The sequence below is a fragment of the Lepisosteus oculatus genome, chromosome 13, assembly GCF_040954835.1.
Source record: "Lepisosteus oculatus isolate fLepOcu1 chromosome 13, fLepOcu1.hap2, whole genome shotgun sequence".
In the NCBI taxonomy this organism is placed as follows: Eukaryota; Metazoa; Chordata; class Actinopteri; order Semionotiformes; family Lepisosteidae; genus Lepisosteus; species Lepisosteus oculatus.
This window is the reverse complement of record NC_090708.1, coordinates 33,807,697-33,831,503: the sequence shown is the minus strand read 5'-3', so window position 1 is coordinate 33,831,503 and position 23,807 is coordinate 33,807,697. Positions and strand designations below refer to the sequence as shown.

At 34.6% G+C, this 23,807-nt stretch overlaps 1 protein-coding gene across 4 annotated transcripts; it reads right to left on the bottom strand.

Annotated features, from left to right (window-relative positions):
- Window positions 1-85: 85 nt before the first annotated feature.
- Window positions 86-23,045, bottom strand: LOC107075913 (interleukin-18 receptor 1-like). 4 transcript variants are annotated; one of them, XM_015339032.2, is made up of 11 exons: window positions 22,723-23,045; window positions 19,786-19,850; window positions 18,541-18,793; window positions 15,191-15,368; window positions 13,791-13,938; window positions 10,686-10,754; window positions 6,155-6,287; window positions 5,778-5,923; window positions 2,431-2,589; window positions 1,160-1,312; window positions 86-501 (listed from the first exon to the last, which is right to left on the bottom strand). In XM_015339032.2, exons 2-11 carry the CDS (start codon window positions 19,832-19,834, stop codon window positions 158-160), a joined length of 1,632 nt encoding a protein of 543 aa, XP_015194518.1. In that variant the 5' UTR covers window positions 19,835-19,850; window positions 22,723-23,045; the 3' UTR covers window positions 86-157. The 4 variants fall into 4 exon arrangements, with proteins under 4 accessions (XP_015194518.1, XP_015194517.2, XP_015194519.1 ...); XM_015339031.2 differs by having other exon boundaries at window positions 22,874-23,045; XM_015339033.2 differs by having other exon boundaries at window positions 18,541-18,768; window positions 22,723-23,044.
- Between the last annotated feature and the right edge of the window lie 762 nt (window positions 23,046-23,807).

The following is a 23,807-nucleotide window of genomic DNA, read 5'->3' as shown; positions in this document are numbered from 1 at the left end:
TGAATTGTGTGTGTGCACATTTCATTGCTGGCTGTTTGAAATGTCCCAAAGAACAAAAAACAAAAACACAGCTTTTGCACACAGGTATTTTTCAATATTAAAACACTGATTTTTCATTTTAACATTCATACATTTAGCAGTGTACAATACTATTTATTCACAGCATTTTGATTTGTTCTGGTAAGGGCACAGCATGCTTCTTTGCTGGCATCATGTACCGCAGTTTCCTCCAGAACACTGAGTCCAGCTCTTTCGACTTTCTGTCTTTCCATCTAACTGCTCCATTAGACTTCAAAAGAAGCCTCAAAGGCTCCGGAAAAGAGTCCAGGTCTGCCTTTGGTTCACACTGAATTATGATGATCTGTATTTTCTTATCAACCAGAGCATTATACAGACCAGTTACTAACTCATATTGACTTTCATGTGCTGGGTCATCCGCACTCGGTATCATTATCAACCTTCTGCTCTTGTCAATGTATTCCAGAATGGTGTCCGCAAAAGCTGAAAAACCAGGATGTGAAATTGTGATAAAAAGTTAGCATTTGGACCATGCTCTCTAAATAGTAAGAATATTTACTGGTGTGTAATTCCCAAATGCATTTGTGCATTTAAAACTAAGAGCAAAAGGTACTTCTTTAGACTAAGGGAATTTCAATGTCTCAATGTCATTGTCAATATATTCCAGAAATGTGTCTGCAAAAGCTGGAACATCCAAAATTACATCCTTGACTTCATAGTGGAAGAGTTAAAATGTAGATTATTTTAACAGTTTTTAGAGTAGGCGAAAAAATAAATGACTGAAAAACAAATGGAAGATGTTTGTACACAGGATTTTAAAACATCTTTATATTTTTACTGAAGTTTAAACTGCTGTAGTTGTTTAATTCTCAAACCATACTCAACTGTTATATCAATTTAATAAATAAATAATAAATAAATACATAAATAAAATTTATAAAATAGAAATAGAAAATTCCTTCTTCAGCTGCTTAATGGATGTTTTGGACAGGTTACTTGTGCTTTGATAGCACTTTCAGAGTACAATATAGTATTTTAAATTTAAGCTCCTGATTTCTTCAGCTTCCACACAGTTAAAATCAAGCCTAATATTTAAAATGATACAACCTAATTTATAAAGTTGCATAATATAGGGACTTACCCCCTCCAGGAAGGACATCACGTTCATATATGCAAAGCTGGTAACCATAGTGTTCCTCCAGAACCTCTAATAAGGACTTCCTTTCTTTTTCAAAAAATGATTTTGAACTTTTGATCTTGTAGTAGGTGACATAGGCATCATATGTTTTACCATCTGAAAGGTATCCATTCATCATATCCAAAGCATTAATAAACAATTAATGTGCCATGGATCTTGAGCTATAGTTATAATAGTGAACACTTTAAATTATTTTTCCTCAATAAAGAAAGTATTGTAATATTTGCTTTAATTTACCTGGCTTACTCATTTTTATTGGTTTTGTAACTAATAATGGCAGCTATAGAGTTAATTCTATGGTTAACAAAAACATTTCCTCTTTTCTTCTGCTTATGTAAACGGAAATAATTCTATACTTCTATTCATTCAAGAAAACAGATGGCCAAGTTAATATCCAGTTCTTTTCCCATTAATAAAGTCAGAACTCCCCAATAATAGGCAGGAAGTGAAAATGGCTGCAACAAAGGCTTGGAAAAGCATTTTTAATTATTGCATTTAACAAGTTTAACAATTTGTTTTTCACACAAAAAAAATCTTAGCTGGATTTAGAGCAGGATTATAAATATAATTGGTTAGCCCTTACTGTAATGAATTACACTGTTTTCAAATGCATATATAATTGTACAGTAACTACTGTACATTGTTTAGTAACAGGCAACTGTAATGTAATGGCCATGCTGTACTGATGATCCACAAACAAGTATGCAGCTCTCAAGTACTCAAAGCTCTCTACCTTTTTATCTATAAAAAAAAGAATTGTAGTTATTATTTCAGCTTAATTTTGTTTAAGGATCCAGAAACTAACTATATTTTTTTATAATATGCACAAATATTACTTTGCTGCATTTATAATATAAACACTGACATGCAGAGATAACTGTGTAGCCTCAATTCCCTAACTCCCTAAAATATAACTATAAGCAGGGTAAGAAATACCAAAAAGGATTTCAACAGCTGCAACAGATGATATAAACAACAAGTGATAGCAAACTACAGACAGGGTTTAGGACAGAAGACATTATGTTGGTAATCAAGTGGAAACAGTCTAGTGAGATGAAGGGACATTCAGACATTTTATGCACCAAGCTCAGATATGTTTAGAGTCCTGCTCTAAAAGTGGACAGTATAATCTAAAGAAATACACAATATAAATACACAATATAAATGTAAAATATACATTTTATATTACACAATATAAATGTAAAAACTCTTACCTCCAACAGTGTCATCTTTGCCTGTAATATTTCTATAGAGCAGGGCAATTTCAATTTTAAACTGTATATAGATAGCTGTGAAAGTGCTAGCAGAAAGGGCAAAACAACCTAATATTCCAAGCCAGAGATAAACTGTGCTGACACCTTGTTGATTAGTCTCTGAAAAATATGTATTACAAAAACGTTCAAGGCATTAAGTACAATCTAACAGCTTTACAAAATTATTCTGGGTGATATAACCTAACACCAAATAATAACAACAAAGAGGGGAAACATAAATAAATTGAAAAATGTTAAATAATGTATACAATTTACTCAGTGCAAACTGTTAAAACTCCAGAAACTTCAAATTTTATTACTCATTGTAAGAATGAAAATTTAGAAATGAGCCAGCTGTACGGGAATCACTGTTGATGTTTTTTTGGTTTTGCTTGTTCTAAGATTGTGTAATGCAAGGTCTGTACTTATGGATTTAACAGTTGTAGGAATTTTATGGACATCAATCCCCTTAAGTTTGTACAGAAAGTAAAAACACAACATGTTTTCTGTCAAGAAAGGCTGTGGAATTTTCAAGCAAATTGCTGTGAGAAGGAAAAAGAGAGTGTTTAGTGTTACATGATATACAGATGCAGCCATTTAAAGTGCACAAGGTTTCATATGGCATAGCACAAGAACTGCTGTGGGATGGTGAACAGTACCACGAAACAGCTTTTTTTTTTTCAAATAATCTGATGCAGGACTGCACTAATCTATAAAACTGCCCAGTGGTGTAATAAATCCTTAATATACCGCAAGGGCGTGTGACTGTCACGCAATTCTTATTTTAATTATAAAAATGAAATGTTTATTAATGCATTAATGCTTTCCTGCACTAACCATACTATACAGTGTAACTAACAGACGTTTTCATTTTTTAATTGCATACAGTATACAGAATTATTAGTATTTGTATATAAATAGTAATTAGAAAATACATTCTGTTAAATTAAAAAGGTAAAATAATAGGTCAGTAGCTTTTGAATGATTTATGGTTGTGTACTGTAACCACTTCAATGTGAAGCATTAGTGATCCAATTGAAGAAATTCTTGCTTCCCCATGAAATGCCTGGGTTCAGTGCGGGCCCGTTGGGGATACTCTGTCTCTAATAATACAACATTATCTAATACACTTACATTTATATTACTTTATACTATTCATATTATTAATATGTGTAACATACTTTTCATAATTATAAAGTAAAATATTTATACACATTTCTTTCTGAGACTGACCTTTTGTTCTTTAATATTAGTAACAAACTCTGTTAATGAATAACAATGCCTGCAGTTTGCTTTCTCAGTCTGTCCCAAATAACTTAACTGAAGGGATAACTTCTATGTATTGGTTCCTGGAGGGTTACGTAATTGAATATGTGTCACAGATTATAAAGCACTTAATGTGCAGTTCAAAAATCTGAACAATGACTCTGCAATGCTATCAGCCCTCAAACAATTTGGGGCTGCATTAGCGCTTTCCAAAAAATGCCTCGAGCAGATGTCGATCAGTGCAGACAGGTAAAAAAAGAAAAAAACGTATATTTGATAAAGTGATAAATGAAACATGCAGCACCATATGATTGGTGTGTGCCTTTATTATTATTTTTTTATGGAACGATTCCCTTCATAACTTGAATCAATGTGTGACAAAGAAAATACTGGTCAAAGCCACTCTTTTAAAATGTCAGAAATTAATAAAGGTTCCTGAGGGTGACAAGGTAGATCAATGCTTAGTCTTCTAAAAAACAATATTCTTATAATTATTGAAAAGTGACCTTTTAAAAGTTTATGTGAGAGTTTTAATTTATAAATAATTTTACAATCCTTGAAATGTATTGATTATAAAGTGCTATGCTACAGTAAGATTTAAAGTATGTAAAATGTATATATGTATTGGATAGTGATCTCTAGATTTCTGATGAGGCCTACTCAAAAAATTAAATCTCGCTTTAATGTTCAAATACTAAGGATACCAATTTTAGCAAAGTCTGTTGAATCTGATTATTCCTAAATATAAACATTTTTACTAAATTACTAAACACATTAGAATTTTCCCAATAAAAAATAAGCAAGTGCTGTATTCATTTAGGGTTTGTTTGTTTTTTTATTTTTGTTTCTGTACAAACCCACAAAGAAAATGGTTGTAATGCATTCATTGGCTTTGATTTTTGATTGAGAACTTGATTCTTGATTATGAATCTTGGTAAATTCCCACCTGATAGCAGATACTATAATATGAGAATCCAGACGGCCATTAATATTTCTAAAGATGTAAAGAAAATGGGCCATTAGCATAACCTGTTTCTGGGTTGATTTACATGATAAAGACACTTCTGGCTACATTTTAAGCAGGGGGAACAAGGAAATGATAGGATTCATTATTATTTATATAATAAATTGTATACTTATTTTTTTATTACATTGTTACTATATACTACCCAACAAAAGATTTTTACAAATTTGAGTAAAACAGCTTCAGAGACTTAATTTAACTACCTAAACTTAACTTACTATATTTTATTCTTAAACAAAAAGTCTTTATTTGTTAAAAGTAAAACTTCTACACTGGCCCGGAATCAAACCCAGATCATTCACGTGATAGGTGTGAATCATACTACTCAACCAAAGCATCACTCTACTTGGACAAGCTAAATTAAAAACCACAAGCATTTCATTTTCCATTACAACACTGACAGCAAAATGTAGCTAAAACCATCATGTCAAAACTTTTCCAAAACAACTACAGTACAACACATGACTGAGAGAATTGTAAACGTTGTTTATCTTATTTTTTCAGCTACCTCTACAAGCTACAGTATAAACAGTAAATATATCCTATTTTTTATTCTTAAATTTATAGTGTTAAGTGTAAAATTTTTATTTTGAGATACAAATATTTCACTTTAGTTAAGATTCCATATTGATATTTCATGTTAAGTGGGTTTAAAGAAGTAGGACAATGGATTAAATTAAGCTAATGTTTTCATTAATGAATGATGAGTTCTTCTCTGGCCATGTGGCCAGTTAAGATTATTTTGGCAGTTTAACACACAATCGGAATGGCTGCATCTGTATCTGCTTTTTCAGTCTTTTTAACTAACTGCAAATGTTCTGGTCTCAAGAAGCTACTTAAATGTAATACATTAAGTATGTTGTATCTTGGGTGATCTGTGATGCACCTGAGATTAATCCAGTCTCACATACTACAAATGGATAAAGAACTCTTAAGATTTCTTCAGAAACTGTGTATCTTGAATTTATATATTTAATACATTAGTAATCAAAATAAAAAAATGTATTATGATACTTACCTTTCAGTTGCAATGTTATAAAGACTTTTCTATTTTTTTGTGCACTATCTAATTTACAAGTGTATAGAATATTTAGACATTCCTTGGTAACACTTTTAAATACCAGAGAGGAGACCATGTGATATTTATTATGAGGTTTATGTTCACTGCAAATAGAATATCAGAAGAAGAAAATTATTCACAGTTTTAAATACTAAAATATTCATAATTCTCAGTTGAGAAATTAATGTTGAAATGATATCATTCTGAATATAAAATTATACTGATGCATCTTACTAAGGTCATTACTAAATATTCAACCTTTATATTCAGTACATAGAAGGGATAGGAGTTATAATCAAAATATATTAAATTAGAAACCTAGAAATCCTTCTTACCTTGACTCTTTGCAGCAGACACTTTTGTTGCCATCACAGACTTCAACAAACTCTTTATTTTTCAGCCAGTACAACGTTTTCAACTTAGGTTTTCTATAAATGACAGCTGTGCAATTTATTACAATCTCTTTCCCTAAAAAAAGGCAAGTGAGACTTATTAAATCAAATAAATAAATAATAATAAATAAATAAATAAATAAATTTTTAGCACTTGATTCCAGATCTCAATATCTCAACCAACACTGTATCTCAATATCAAAATCAACGGACAATGTTTAAAAGGACTATGTTTTTTACAGTAAGTCACTACTTTCTAAGTGTTAGAGTATTACACTACAATAGCTACTGCCAAAGACTGTAGTACAATTGGTTTTAAAAAGTTCTTTTTCTAAACTTATTAAGAACAACACTTTCCTGAGCGTCAAAATAAACTTGGAATTATGGTCACTTCCAAATGTGACTGAATGAGAATAACAATTTGTTCAGAATATCATATTTAAGTAAAATCTGCTTCTGCTAGTATTTAGTGTGTTTTAGATTAGGCATGTGTAAATCATAGTAATGGTTTATGGGCAAATGCATCAGTGGATGATATGCAACAGTGAAGTGGTAATGTATAATTATATGGGCTTAGTGTAGTTGTGGGGGGAGTAAATGTACAGGGTTCTGGTGTAGTTGTGTAAATTCCTATAGCAGTAATGTAAAATGAATCGTACGGTACAGGTAAATGCATGTTATGTTATATCATTTCCACTTGTATTGCTTTGTAAGTTTCTATGTGCTTTCTATAGCTGCTTTTATGCAAGAAAAAAATCTGAGATATCAGATAATAAAGTATTATTGTACTGTATCATACTGTACAATGTTTTTCCAAGCAATTAGTTTGAAGTGTATTAGAACTGAACCACTCTCATTTGTTAGTGCCAGGTTTGTTCCAGTTTGTGCTGTTATCTTGAGATATAGCACCTTTCATTTTGGGTAATCATGTGAGAATAAACTTTTCTTTAAAAAGTTTTAAATTCATTGCTTTAAATAAATAGGCTACTTTTTAATATATAATATATAGAAACAATGTATAATGAATAAATATTATAATACATATTCATACATTATAATTAATATATATTATAAGATATATATCTCTGCTTTTTTTGACAGCCTTATAAGACCGCTGGTTGAAATGCTTCCCTCATATATCAAGGATACTAACCATGCCCTCCAACTTTTCAATAATTTCCAATTTCAGGGTCCAGAATGCTGAATTTATACCATGGATATCATGTCTCTCTACACCATCATTCCCCACAATAACAGTCTTACAGCCCTCAAGCACATGCTAGAAAAACACACAGTGCTTGATGCACCCACCCACACTGTAGTGCGTCTTGTGGAATTGGTTCTCATACTCAATGCATTCTCATTTATTAACCTTTTTTATCAGCAGGTTAGTGGAGTCGTCATAGACACCAGGATGGGACCTAGCTATGCCAATATTTTTGTCGGCTGGGTAGAAGAATGCTTCTTTGCTTCCTATACGGACTTTGTCCCTGACCTCTACAGGTAATACATTGATGACTGTGTTGGTGCTGCTACATGCTCTAATGACCAGCTAGAGCACTTCCTGCATCAATTCACCAACTCTCATCCATCCTCCCTACGTTGGGGAAACTGGAAGGAGACTAGGAAACGGCTTCAGAGAACATGTTAGAGCTGTGAAGATTAAAGATTTCTCCAAGCCAATAGTTTCTCATTTCACCTCAGCCAGCCATGATCACACTGATCTCTCTGCCTCTGTTCTCAAAGGGTTTATCAACTCCCACAGCAGAAAGACAACAGAAACTAAACTCATCCTGAAACTAGGTTCACACCTTTCCCCTTCTCTCAATTAAACACTTATTTTCATGTAATCTTCTCTGTTCTCGTGCAGGTTTTGACTTCACACCTTTCTCCACCCCTCTCCACATTGTACTTCCTGAGTGGCTTCTTTGCCTCTCCCCTCTCCCTATTTTCCAGCTTTTGTTCTTCTGTGCTATTTAATCTTTGCTGTCTACCCGGTCTTTCTCACACCTGAAGAATGCTCCACAGCCGAAATGTTGTGTTTCCTTTCTTTTCTTTTCAGCATGGAATAAACCCTTTACCTTTTCCATTGCAGCCTATGCATGCTGACGTAGCTACCTACTTAAATGAATTAATTAATATATTTAAATTTCCTTCAATTTTTTAAAAAAGTTTCTTTTCAGCACAATGTACTAAGTTGACATTAGTAGTTCATAACAAGTCTGCAAAACAAAATTGGAAACGCTACCGTATTACACAGACTTTAGTAATATTTAAAAATATTTTTTTTACCTAAACAAATTTTGAAGGGAATATCTTCCATATTGTATTTGAATAGGAATGTTTTTACACTTATACTGAACATCCACCCACACATTTTCTTTATCCAGAAAGGTGGAGCCAGAGCCTATCCATGAAAGCAATGGTGGGATACATCCTGGACGGCACACTAGCGAACTCGATGTAGATAGCACCCCTAGAAATTGAACTAAAACTAGTTATACCAATTATGTGACCACCTGAGAATAAAGGAATTTAAAGATGCCCTTAAATAGAAATCACAATCCAACCATTTGGAACATCTACCGTAAAGAAACAAAAGAGACACCGGATTAAAAATATTTAAAAAAACATTAGCCGTCATTTGAATGAATTTTACCCATATTAAAAGGTGCATTTGTAACCAAATGATGATTTGATGAGTCTGGAGATGCATAAGCTGGCTTGCAGTAATTCGGACCTGTGAATACTTCTAGATAACCTCCTAAATTTTTTTTTAGAAAATAAAATTTTAAAAAGGGGTTCTGTGTGAATTCCTTCTGCACAGACACAGGTGACATCAAGCTACTAGCAAACCACTAGCACTGGGTGGACCTATTGGAACGTCACCGGGACAGGAGTATGGATATTACTTAATGGATTTCTTTAACTTGGTAACTCTCCTTACTCATTTTAACATTACTTAGCTTGATCTAAATTAAACTGAATAATGTCGTAAATAGTAACGTTACATGTATGGGGTATCAAAAATGTAGTTCATATGTCAATGCATTTGGCTCATGCATCTAAATAAAAACTATTGGGTGCGTGGTGAGGCATACAATTCTTGTTCCCTTTAAAAAATAACAAATATTTTAGAAATGTAAAATTAATAAATACAATTCATAAAATCCTGAAGTATTGTAAATATTTGTTGTTTGTCTTTGTCCCCTCATGTCATATCTAAGAGTCAAAATATATAATAAGGCCTCAGCAGGACATGCAGAACAGCATGTTTGAAAGGAAGATTATCACGTCTATGTGAAACACTATGTACTAATTGATAAAATTCAGAAAACAAATGTCCTTGTCGATAGTTGCTATAAAAATCATTTGAGATGTTCTGCAATCAAGAAAAAAGTCCTACAGTACATATGCACTTGTGGCACCAGTACGCTGCCATACAGAGCTATCAATCTTGGTTAAATGTTGTTAAAGCTAAATTGTGCAAATCTGCAAATATATATTCATGCTTGCAAAATTCAATGAAAAATGTCCTTTAAGTTACATGATTCCATATTAATATTACATATTAAGTGGATTTATTAGGACAACAGATTAAATAAAGCTAATATTTTCACTAACATCTAACACACAACAAGTGCCACCTATCAATAATTTGTGGGCAGTGAAGATTCTTTGGACAATATCCGGCATGGAGGAAATTAGTTTTGACACACAATCTGAATATGTTAATTATCAGTAAGTAAGACATTGGCAGACTGGAAACAAAAGAAAACAAACATAGTAAGACGTGAGGCTGAATGTGAATGATATAATCTTTGGCTAGACGCAAGGCATTGAAGAGAACAATATAAGAGGAAGGTTTAAAAACAGAAGAATTGAAGAATTTAAATAAGGAATCCACAGAGTGAAAAAAGGAACCTTAAACTGCAAAACTGAATATGGACTGGATTAAGTTTGAGGACCAGAGAAGGATGCAGAATGGAACACAAACCTGGCGAGGACATAAAGCTTGTGAGTCTGGAGAAGTTTCCCTTTGTGTTTGAGATTTGTTTTTACTTTTTCAAAGGGTAGCTGCCCGGTGCAATAGAGAACTCAGCTAGGTGCTAGGTGCTTGCATGTTTTTTGTGAGTTTATATAAGAACAAAGCACTGGATTCAACATGGAAAAAAGTTATACAGTACTTAAGCAACAACTTCACCTATTATTACTTCTGCTAATAATAATGAAACATTTTAATTATGGGCTTATGAGTGGTTTTAAAGCATTAACATGTATATAACATAACCTTTCATATTTTACCAATAGAAGGCATTTCCGTTATGTTATTTTATTTTTGTGTTGTGCTGTAAAAATGGATCAGTCTGGGACAAGTGACAGAATTTCTACAATTCCATCTAAACAGTTTCAACAAAATTCACATGTGTATTCATCTGTGTATTACAGATTTATTCAAGTTATTGGCACTTACCTATTTCAACTTCTATTGTCTTGTTTTCTGCAGGGTGAATTATCTTGGGATCTAGGAGGTCTGAAGAATCTAAAATTAAAAGAGCTGTTTCATGTTTGTAACTGAAATTGCAATAGATCGAGAAATGTACATTTTGGTATACAATTATAATTTACAATTTCGCTAATTCCTATCATTACTGCTACACTACAATATTTCATGATAGCACTGACTGGTTGATGTCATGGATCCTGACTGCCAGGGTGATTTTGCAAGGCATTTGCATTTCTTACAATTTAACCCTGCAGGCAAATAGATATCAAATAAAGGAAACTGGCTGGAATTAAGACATGTATTCTTCTTTTATATATATATTAGACATTTATATTTTAAACAATCTATCAACGTACTATCATTATTGTTGCTGTTGAAGGAAGACTTGTCATAAACCAAACATTATTTTAAAGTGATCTTTGAGATCGGAGACCCTGGCCAATTGGTATGACTGCTTTATGGGGTAACAGTTGAGACATTTGCATGCTAACTGACCACTCAAAGGTGCATTAAATAAACAACAGTTTTTATAATTTGATTAACTCAATTAAGAAAAAGGGGTATATGATATGCAAATAGTATAAAATTTGTAACATTTGTATTACCATTACTGCACTGCAGAATTATTGGCACCCCTTGATAAATATGAAGGAAAAAGAAGTATAAAACAATGAGTTCATTAAGCACTGAAATACTGTATATTTCCAACATAAGGAATCAATTATCCTGAATTGATTCAATGGAATCAGCCAAGACAAAACAAAATATTACATTATAAATTATTTTCCCCAAAATAAAAGAAACACAGTTATTGGCTCCCCTATTTTTAGTACTTGGTGGAGCCTCCCTTTGTAAGATAATGGCAGTAAGTCTTTTCCTATAATGCTTTATCAAGTTGGTGAACACGTTGAGAGGGATTGTAGACCATTCCTTCATGCCGAACCTTTCCAGATCCTTGGGGTTTGTAGGTGTGCGCTTATGGATAGCCCTCATCAGCTCAAACCACAGGTTTTCAATAGGGTTCAAGTCAGGGGACTGAAATGGCCATGACAAAATGCTGACTTGACAACATTTTATTTTCTGTCAACCATTTCTTTGTTGATTCTGAAGTGCGTTTTGTCATGTTGAAAGATCTATCTTCGGCCAAGTCACAGCCTCCTGGCAGAGGCATCCAGGTTTTCGCCACAATATCCCGGTACTTTTGAGAACTGATCTTAACAAGGGCCCCAGGACCACTGGCAGCAAAGCAGCCCCAGAGCAACAAAGATCTTCCACCATATTTTACAGTAGGTATGGTACTCTTTTTGGTATATGTATCCCACTTCTTATGCCAGACATACCTGTGAAGACTCTCCCAGTCAAAGTGCCAATAGCGTTTGGCAAACTCCAGGCACTTCAATTTTTTCCTCTGCAACAGTAGGGCCTTTCTTCTGGCAACCCTTCCAAATAGCTTGTTGGCATAAAGGCGTTGTCTAATAGTCATTTTTGAGACGGGATGACCGCAAGATGCAACCAATCCTTGTATGTCTTTAACTGATACCTTGTGATTTTTCTTTGCCACCCTCACCATCCTTCTCACTGTTCGTGAGGACAAGATGAGCTTACATCCTCTTCCTAGCAAATTAACTACTGTCCCAGTGGTGTTGAATTTTTAAATTATTGCTCTGAGAGTTGATATTGGTATTTTTAAGGTTTTAAATATTTTTTGTACCCATTATTTGCTTTGTGAAGATCAACAATGGTTTGCCTCATTTCTGTTGTTAATTATTTGACCTTCCCCATGCTAATGGATGAGAAAAGATTTTTCTGGTTATGTTTTGTCATTTTATACCCTAGGGAAAGAGGAAGTCACTAAAGTACACACATTAGTTCCTAAAGACAAAATTGAAGTCAAACAAGTATAAATATATTATTTTTTCAGATGTCTGATTGGGATCTCTAAGGGTGCCAATAATTTTGGCACTTATATTTTTCAGGTAAAACAGCATTACTTTTTTACAATTGTTACGTCCCAGTGTGTGTTCTGTGTGTGTTTTTTCTATGTTCCACACTGTTGACCCTTGATTGTTCTCCCGTCCCCATTGGCCAACCATCACACCACTGTTTCAATATGATGTCATCATCAATCAGACCTCAGCCAATCAGAACACATCTTATTCAGCATATAACATTGCTGAGGTTTTCAGCAAGGAGAGGCCTTTCGTTTGACTTTGGTCCCGTTTGGTTTTCGTTTTCGCTTCGCTTCTTGTTATTGCTTCAGCTTCGTTTGTTGATTTGTTTTGCTTTGTGTGTGTTTATTTTCGTATAATTTCAGCTTTGTAGTTTTGTTGGTTTTTTGTTAGTTTCTTTGTACTTTCGTTTGTTTGTGTGTTCATCCTTGTTTTGCCATTACCTTGCCCCAGTGTTACATGTTCAACGTTTGTGTTCTTTTGTACCCTGCTCCTGTTGATTACTCTTGTTTTCCCTTATTTGTATTCCTTGTTCACTTGTGTTTTTGTGTGAACTTTTGTATATAAGGTTAGCTTAGGTTGTTGGGTACACTTACACACTTAGTTGATTTTGTATTAGTACACTAGTTTAGTACGGGTGAGTGCCATTTGTCTTGTATGGTTTTGGGTAGTCAGTGCAGGTTAGCTAGGGTGTTGAAGACGCCGAAGACCGTGTTTCGGGTTTTCTTTTGTAGTCAGATTAGCTTTCCCTCACTGTCCTAGCCAGCTCCATTTTGTTTGTTATTTTCTTTTCTTTGGCACCACTCTAGTTCCTTACCCTTATCACGCTTCCTAGTCCCTCACCAAAACCCCCCCCTGCTTCCAAAATAATTATCCTAAATGTTACACCCCTTTTCCCCTAGACACTTGGGGTCGTAACAACAATTGAACCTTAAAATGAAAAAAAAAATGTTTTAGATAAAAAGGTCCCCTAACATAGGAACATATCTGTTATTATCTATGTGGTTTATTTCATTATGATTTTTTTCTTCATATTTATCAAGGGGTGCCAATAATTCTGGAGTCCACTGTACATGCCTTAGACTACCATTCTCCATTCAAAAGTAAAATAAAGGCACATTACCTTTTACAACCAACTCTGTTGTTTCTGACAAATTGTAATGTCTATTGCCATATGTATATGAATATATAATAGTATATTTTCCAGCATGGCTTTTCATAAGACTGGCGATATTTATCACTTGTTCAGAGTTATATACTTGGTTACAGTCCTAGAAGAAAATTAAAAACAAAAAGAAATTAAATATATCTTAAGCTGCCAAAAATGTTCACACACGATGAAGTGTACAGAGTATTTACTTTATTTTATTGTGTAAATAAATGTATTTTCTGAAGCCAATACAGAAAGAAACTCCTTTGTCATGAAATGAAATGTCATTCTTCTTCTAACAGAAATTCTGAAAAGCACCTTTGACTGACACTGATTCTCCAATAGCTCAAAAAATACATTTTTTTTATATTTCTGTGCATATTTAAATTAGAGTATGAACAATGTAATAAATGTATGAGCAAGTACATTTGGGGAAGACTAAAAAGAAAAAAATACATTTCAGCTGTGAAGCTCTCCTTGGGCACTGTATGTAGAGGAATGATGGTAAATGCAGAATTTAAAGGTAAAAGACTAAAGAGCAAAAGAAAAACATTATGAGAATGGTGGGGGGTTTGGGTGGATAAGAAATCTATAGATGAACTCCAGGGGACACTTGGAAAACAAATATATTGTAACACTACAGGGTTCACATTGGCAGGCACCCTCACCACTGCCACCTCAGGTCAGCCCCTCACCATCAGGGACTTGAACCCAGGTCTTCGGCATCACTCAACAGGGACCCAGCCACTTGAGCCAAAGGGAAATCTCCCATCAGCCTGGTGGCTACGGTCCCTGCTGTTCATAAGGAAGGGCGGTGACGTCACCGCTCTGGTAAGCCGGCTCTAACATCTCACAATGGTGGCTGTATGCGTTACAATATAAATAAATCAAGAGATTTAGAAATAAATTAGTTGATTACTGAAGGATAGAGGTAAGAGTTACATTTCTTTTTAACTTTTCTGTGTAGAATTAACCATTACTCATTCCTATATCAGTTAATTATATCTCCTCTGTTATTATGATTTACAATTTTGGGAAAACAGCATATTTTACAATACTACTGCATTATGCAGTTGCCATACTGTCAACCAAGAATGTGCAGGATGCAAAGAAACAGACAAAGGTTAATTCCATCCTCTAAGGTAAAGAAAAAAAACTCTACAATATGAATGTGGGACCTTCTTCAAGTATTAGTAGTAATGTAGTGTTTCTTTTCCTTTCAGCATGTAATGAACCTTAATCTGTTTCTTTTCAGCTTTTAATCTTAAAATTGTCAGGGAAACAAAAATACAAATAAAATGTTTTAATAAAAAAAACAAAATCATAATATTATAATAATAGCAAAATATTAGAAACAGGAGCACTTCGAATACCTTCAGCCATGTAATATGAGATATTGAGAGAGGAATGTCCTTATCTTCACAGGACAGTGTAAAAGAGTTTCCAGTATTTTTCTTTATTCGATATAGGTCTTCCTCTGTGAAGCATTTTCCACCATACACTGTGAGGTTATACTTATTGGATGAGATAATATCAGTTCCATTGCTGCAGCTGAAAGCACATATTATACCATGTTTTACATGTGAAAAATTGCATTCAGGTGCAGACTGATTTTGAAAAAGACAGGAAAAGAAAATGGCTTAAGTTAATTAATAATTATCAATTTGTTTTATCTTTTTTAGTTATTGAGACTAAAAAAAATCACTAATGTTGAGTAAAACAAACAATTGCATCTTGATAGGTCCGGTTGTATCACATTCTTAAAGACCCAGATTAAGATTAAGGTCTCTGTTACTCTTGTCACATGCCCAGCGTTTAGAGTATTTTTAAAAATAAACAACACTGGAGGCCATTACTATCAAAGTGAATTATAGCACAGTAAATGCATAAGCACACAATTTTAGTGTTTAATAATAATAATTGCTTACACTTATATAGCGCTTTTCTGGACACTCCATTCAAAGCATTTGACGGGTAATGGGGATCCCCACCACCACCAATTTGCTGCATCCACATGGATGATGGGACAACAGCCATAGTGCGCCAGAACGCTCACCACACATCAGCTATCAGTGGGGAGGGGAACAGAGTAATGAAGCCAATTCATAGATGGGGATTATTACGAGTCCATGATTGGTAAAGGCCAATGAAAAATTTGGCCAGGACGCCGGGGTTACATCCCTACTGTTTTTGAGAAACGCCCTGGGATTTTTTATGACCGAGACAGAGAGTCAGGACCTCGGTTTTAAATCTCATCAGAAGGACGGTGCCCTCTTACAGTAATGTCTCTGTCACTATACTGGGGCATTAAGACCCACATAGACCACAGGGTGAGCGCCCCCTGCTGGCCCCACTAACACCGCTTCCAGCAATGTATTATCGTGTATTAGTACCCGTGTGTGTGTGCATTGTTTGAGTTATCCCACAAGGTTGAATTCTAATACCATCAAAAGAATCATTTTGTGACTTACTGCTACAATTAAGAATTGTCCCAGTAAATGCACAACCCCTACATTACTGGTGCCTCATGAGAGGATACTACAATAGTATGTTTAAAAGTTATACAGTACGTAAATGAGCTACTAGTACATTTGGCAGCTTTACAGCAAGTTCTAATGTAATGAAATATGAACCGTAAAGCAGTGATGAGGTAAGACTGTTATGAATGTTAGTCATAATGTAAGAGTGTAAATACCTATTTGATTTCAAATGAATAATAATAAAAAACCACAAGAGGGCAATAAAGACACATGGTAATAATTCTGTTCATAGCCCTAATATACTGATTAAGTGAAACAACAATATTTCCACTGTGCAATAGAAGCCATGTTTAAAATTGTATTTTTTTTAAAGGTATAAAACTGAGGATTTATCTGTTCCTTTATGCATTTGGACTCCACCAAAGCCAGTGCACCCATACATTGCATTGCACCATGTTCAACTAGGGGAAGGTCAGGGCTATGGTTGGGTAGGAGGTGCCCACATAAACCTTGGTTAGAGAAAGACAACCACTACAAAATATGTTGGACAGCCTGACTTCAAGTGCACTGTGAATTTTGAGTGTGCATGAGACAATTGATTGGCAGTATATACTTGCAGGCAAACCCATTATAATTTTAACAAAAATAAAAAAAGTGTAGCTCTGCTTTCAAATTTAATTTACTGTCTCTGCATTCAACTGATGCGTAAGCAAATTTTTAATTTGCTACTGGGTGAAATTAGTACACTTGGTTATATTAAATGGATTGTAATTTTGTCATGTCTTTCAAATAAGCTCATGCTCTCCCATTAACTAATGACCAGTAACCTAATAGTCATGTTTCTGGCATAGGGCAGGAAACCCTTGTAGGCATGTAAATAACAAGCCCACTCCTTACAGACAGGCATAGCCCATGAGCACAGAAGTGAACTTGGGATTCCACAGCTCCCCCTCCCTCTTCCATTAAAATACCCCTTTGCAAAACTGAACTACTGTGTTACCTTATGGCACATGTGTTCAGTTTCCCAAAGAAAAGATGTGGTGCTGCTGCTTCACAGCAGAGCACGGGGACATGACCCCAGAGTTGTAATTCTGAGTTGGTTAAGGTTTACACATATGAATTTAATCTAACACTTTGTGGTAAAACTATTAACTTTATGGAGAAAACTGCAAACCAAAACTTTCTGATAAGCAAGTGATGCTGTGAAAAAGAGATAGTAAACAAGATGGATAGTAAGTAATCATTTTGATATTTGCTATAAAAAAAATTAAATGTACTGTCTTGTGATTATATCTACCAAATGTGGAGGTGACTAAATAGTTTTTCAGTGGCAGCAGTTTCAAGTTTATATCATATTTGAATCAATTTGAATGCAGTCAGGTGTTATGCAGGAACAGATAGTTTGCAAAAGTGAACCCTAATTTGCCTGATGATGCCTATGAAATTTTGAGATTACTAACTACAGTACACTGTTTTTAAAAAGGCATGCTGCATTTTCAGCATAAAGGTGCAATGCAGAAGCCATCTTGGTTTACATTAAGAACATAATTTTTGCAAATTTTTAATTGCATTAATCCCAAAATAATAAAAATCAAGTTTGATTTTAGTTGGCTAAACAGGTTTCCACACGAGCTGATTAAAACTGTTGGTCTTGGTTTAATATTTCAATGCCAGGAATTGTATATTCACACAGGTGTATATTTAACTATGTTGAAGAATGTGGGTACTCTCAAAAGTATAATTTCTTATCTTTAAAAGGATATCCTTGTCTTGCTGGTGTGAGGGAGAGAGTAAAACTGGCTGGTGATAAAGCATGTGAGAACAAAAAACAGCAGTTGAGAGGAGGGGGAGAATGAATATCAACACTCAAGTAGTGAAGTTTTCCTCTCTACCTCACTCCTGAAGACTCCCCAAAACATTGACTCTTTTCTTTTCAACATTGAATAAAACCTTTACCTGTGCCTTAAAGGACAATGAATGTATTCAACTTCAATGTGCTCTTCTATTGTATATAAAACTCAGTACATTTCACAAACTGATGATGGCAGTCCTTAAATCTATGAACGAGTCACTATTGAATTAAATATTCTCTATGCAACTGTGTGATTTAGAATAAATTCCTCAATAACTGTTCTCTGATACAACACTAACAAGGGTCCTGATACTATATAGATTCAGAGAATGTAAATATATATATAAACTGACACACTGATGATCACTAAATAATGATAAACCATACATACCGCTGGGTGCATTGATACAGTCCAGTGTCATTTAATGTGACGCCCAAGATAATGAGCCACTTCCTCTTTATAATTAATGAATCTCTGACACCTGAAGTTAGCTTCATAAAGCCTCCTGAGGAGCTGACAATCCAGTCAGATCTCAAACTACTGTCATCACATTTCACAGAGGAAGTGCATTTCAGAACAGCCAGCTCTCCTTCATGAGCAAACACTTCACTCTTGGAGCTGGGGGAACAACAATGTACTCTCTCTGTAAGAAACAGCAAATTAAATCAAATGATTCACTGCTAATATACAGTAGGCTGCAATCTGTTGTGGAATCTTTAAGTTTAAATGCAGGGGCATAATCTCCTGTTAAAATTCAGGTTCTTGTTTTCCACTGTTGGTGACAGTGGCTCACTCTGTAGCTTCCCCACAATGGAAATTCAACCCATCTGTGCTCCTGCACACATTTTACATATCTGTTTTTTCAGGAACTGTACAGTACATGTGGGAATACAAATACTTTAGACTAGCTTCTAACTACAGCTAACTACATCACCTTCAGCAAGTGACTGGGAGCCAATATAAAGCCCTTTCCGCCTTGAACTACAGTAATGATAATGATGTTAATACTTAATATTCTGGACAGTTCAATGGGGTTTAACTGCAATAATAACTAAGCCATGTGATAGTGCAATCTATCTAGTGTAATCTCTTTATTTCAGATCTGCTACTCCCTACAACTTTCATGCCTGTGGTCTACCAACATTGCATGTCTGATGTTCAGTAAACATAGCAACTCAGCAATTTTGCACCAATGTACTGTATGTATGAAGCCTTTTCTAATGTAAACAAGGGTTTCTTTCCTTGTTTCACTGTTTCATTGTGCTATAAACATACTCAGACAAGTCATGGAAGTGCAAAGGACATCAAGGAAACTAAGTACTGTGAGCTATGTAAGTGGGAAGGAGTCAGGCATAGTAAAAAAAAACAAATTCATGCATCCAAGAGGAGTTTGCACATTTAGGAGAAATCTAAAATTGATTTTCATAATATAAAAATACAAAAGAACAAAAATTCTTTAATTCCATTGGATAGCTGATATACCTAATTTAAAATGCTTGGGACACTGGCAATTAGACTCCTGAAAGTCACCTTGGGATACTCCAATAAAACAGATGCTGCACCCCCAAAATGGTCCTGGTAATCACATTCGAACACAATAAAATTATGACAAACCAGATAAATGAATTTAGTTACCTTTAAAAGCTGCAAACAGCACAATCAAGATCTGGAATATTATCTTCATGTTTTGTGACAAATGCCTTAAAAAATGAGAAATATGTCAATAATATTTATAAGAATATATGTTAGCAAACACAAAATTGTGTTAATCTACAAAATATGTACAGTATATAAAACAGTATGGTTAGAAGATCTTTCACAAAGAAATGTTACAGTACTACGTCATATTGCATGACAGTTTCTAAACTGAAAGCTAAAGGACTTTTCAGGTATTTTCAGTTTCATCCTACTTTTCATACAATCTGCTGTTTTGGCCAAAGGTTGATCCTGTTTACATTAATAATACATTTCTTTCTCAACCAAGTGTCCTGCTTAACAAGTATATTACTAGCTCTGTTTTTGCTCAGGTGATGCAGTCAGAAATCTTATTTAATATGTTCAGGTTCCGTCCAATTTACTTTATTTGGAAAAAAAATGTACAAATTTTACTACGGTGCTTTGCATTTAAAAAAAGATAAAAACAGAGCTTGGGTTTATTTCACTCACAATGCACTCAGAGTATACATACTGTAGTACCTATCTAGAGTTCATATTATGGGACTGTTCTGTGCTAGAGCTGTAGTAAGTGCATGTGCCAGGGGCCCTGCTCCACAGCCAGTCCAGGTGGACAGTATCCAATCCCTGACCTATACTGTTCGATATCAATTGTTCATGGCCAAAAAAGTTTATTTTGCAAGACTGGGCAGAGAATGAGGTATCTTTCAATTGTACTTGATTATATTCATTTGCAGAGATTGGTTCTTCACAGAATCAAGCATAACTAGATGTTTTTGCATTTTTTAGTTTTATTTTGTTTATAATAGGTCAATAGTAAACATTTAAATTAAAAATTGGACAAAAAGGGGGCAAAACAGTAATTAGCATTGCTGCCTTGAAGCAGTGGGGCCCTGGCTGCAATTCTGGACCAGGTGCTATTTGTGTGGAGTCTGTACTGTATGTTCATCTGTTTGTGCAACAGTTTTCTTTCTATCTGAACATTATCAAAGCAAAATTAATTAATTTACTGCAAACCGCATAGGACAAATTAATCTATCATCTTCAAAAAGATGCAGTAATCGAGTAATCTATCATAAGGAGTAATTAAATGAACTACAAATTTAATTACACAGTTATAGTATGTATTCATGGTAAAGCAAAACCCTAAGGGCACTGTTGCCTTCATAGATCAAAAGGAAGGGTCCTTGCTTAAACATGTAAAATATTAGGATATGCAAAATTAAAGGTGATTACTTGTATAATGTAAATCAGATTAATAACTATCAGGATATAGTACATTTAGTGAAATAATGAGAGTAAATCAAGCTGTACAGTATGTAGGAAACTTTTCTAAATTTAAACACTTATTTTAAAGGGGACCTGTAATGCTGTTTTTATATTTCGAGGTTATAAAGAATCAGCATTGATGAGTGCATTTCAAACCACAATTAAAGTAAAATGTACACAGTAACTTGTAAAACCTTCAATTTACATCAGAAAATTTCAGAATGAGGCAACAAAACTTCCAGTGGCGTGATGCGGCCTTATTACATTGTAAACAATCAGGCTTGTAAAAACATTTCTTTTAATCCAATAGAAGTATTGCTCTCGATTTTGAGAGTTTTGCTGACAAATACCATTTACTTGTGAACTGTGCATGCAGATCACGTTGGAACATTCCTGTGGTGAAATTTCTGCTGCATAACCTGTACTTATTCGCTCGTATATCGCATTACATTAGTCAATACAGTGACTAGTGTACAGGAAGGGCTGCATCATGTCACAATTCATGGTTTCCACAAACATGGTGACGTACCATACTTTCGCAAGGTTTACAATTTGAAATTCATAAAAATGTTCTATAATGTCAATAAATGTATTTTGCTACTGAGATTTAATTACCGGTCTGAGAAATTGAGACTGCAGTTCCACTTTAAGGGATTCCTGATTGTCACTCTTTCTTCTGCTATGCTATACCTTCTCTTCAATCTTTTATTTCTTGTGTCAGCCCTCTCTCCTTTAGCATCTCACAATATCGACTAGATTTCCCCTCTCAAAACTCATCTCCTGAGATTACACCTTCATCTTATCTAGCTTCAAACCTACAGATCTTCATCTGCACTGCTCTGCTTTACATCTACAACAGACTCAAGATTGATTCAATTAATTTATGTTTGCTTACAGTTTTTAAGCCGTATTACATTTCTTTATTGCCAGTTACACTGCTACATTTACCATATTACTTAATCGGTTCATACCTGTCATTCTTCATTTTCATATCACAAACTTGCTGTGGAAGGTGAGTAATTTTTTAAAAAATATATAAAACACGAAAATGTTTCTAAGTCTTGTTATTATGTCATGCACATAATGATTTGTTGACGCCAGGCTTATCATAAGAATTAAATGATATGAATGGACAGTTTTAACCACTGTAGAGAGGTTCTAGCAAAACTGTATTTAAATTCATTCTTTACCAAAAAGGACTTATTCATTTATGTAATCGGAAACTACATAGGATGATTAATAAAACAAGTTTTCCAAAATGTCTAGCATTAACACAAAGCAGTAATTTCGAATGTGTATCACTACGCAGTACAATGTATGATAAATTCATCATTTCTGCATACGTTTTTTTCCGAAAAACCTATTTAAATTATTTTTAAGTAATTCCCTTAAATATAGACGTAATGCATCGTGAAGAAAGTGGTAGTTCCATTACGACTTATTTAAAAAACGTAAAGTCCCGGTCCAGTTTGCCCGATCCATTTCTAAAACCTCTTGTTTAAATCTACTTCGATTTTGTGAGACGCAAGACAAATTTCATAACATCCGAAGTATAGAATAATAAAAATGTAAGGAACACCGTTTAAATAAAAAACTGGCGAGATCAGAAAATGTTTTTAATTTACCTACCTTAACGTTTCAAGTGTTAGTTGTGGTTTCCGCGAATGAGCGCTTTCAAGTACGAATAGGTCTGAAGTGAAACTATTGTAGTTAGCTGCGGTAGTGGCTGTTTAACAGGCTCTGAATTTAATTCCCATGCACGCGAAAGAAGCTACTGTACCTGTGGGGACAGCTCAGAGCACAGAATTTCTGTGAAACGAAACGTATGTTCGGACAGACTTTATTCCATGACGTAAAGTCAGGATACATGTAGTATAGATTGTATATTGGAACGCATACGGCCACCATTCAGTGTGTAAGAGCCGGTTTACCAGAGCGGTGATGTCACCGCCCTCCCCTGTGGATAGGAGGGGCTGCAGAGAGATCTCTCCTTAGCTCAAAAAGCTGCGTCTATGCTGAATGACAACGGAGGCCCGGGTTCGAGTCCCCGACGGTGGGGGGTTGACCTGATACGGCAGCGGCAAGGGCACCCGCCTGAACCCCGAAGTGTTACGTTACATGATACGTACTTTTGTAAGAGTATACAGTACCTATTTCTTATTATACACCTAACCATTACACACGATTGTTATTTGATAATAAATAAACTAATATTTTATTTATTCACAGACTCTGGAAATACATTAAAATGTTTTTAAAATATATTTATATATGATTTATATTTATCCTCATTCCGCAAATTAATAAGCATTCCATTCCACCGGAATTGCCAGCTGCAGTGTCTCTTCAACTTTCTCCTTAGATGCCCCCCGCCCACCAAACTATAAAATGGAGTTCTTTACCCTCTTGTTAATTTGTCTCTCTTTTTCTCCACTCTCCTGGTCATACCTCTCATGATTAACATGCCCATTGTAAAACAAAGTGCAATAAAGTTTTCCTGTGAGCTTGCAGGAACTCCTAAAGCACACCTCATCACTACATCTGAAATCGGGTAACGTAAAAATTATGCTTTCATTTAACCGTGGCTTTTAAATTGTAGCGACCCTGCACATTTCCTAAACTAGCTCCTAGCGTAATCGGGCAGACTTTGTGATGTTATTTTCAATTTTCTGTCTCCTTTGTGGAGTGACTAGGTTATTGTGTACCCCTGGACA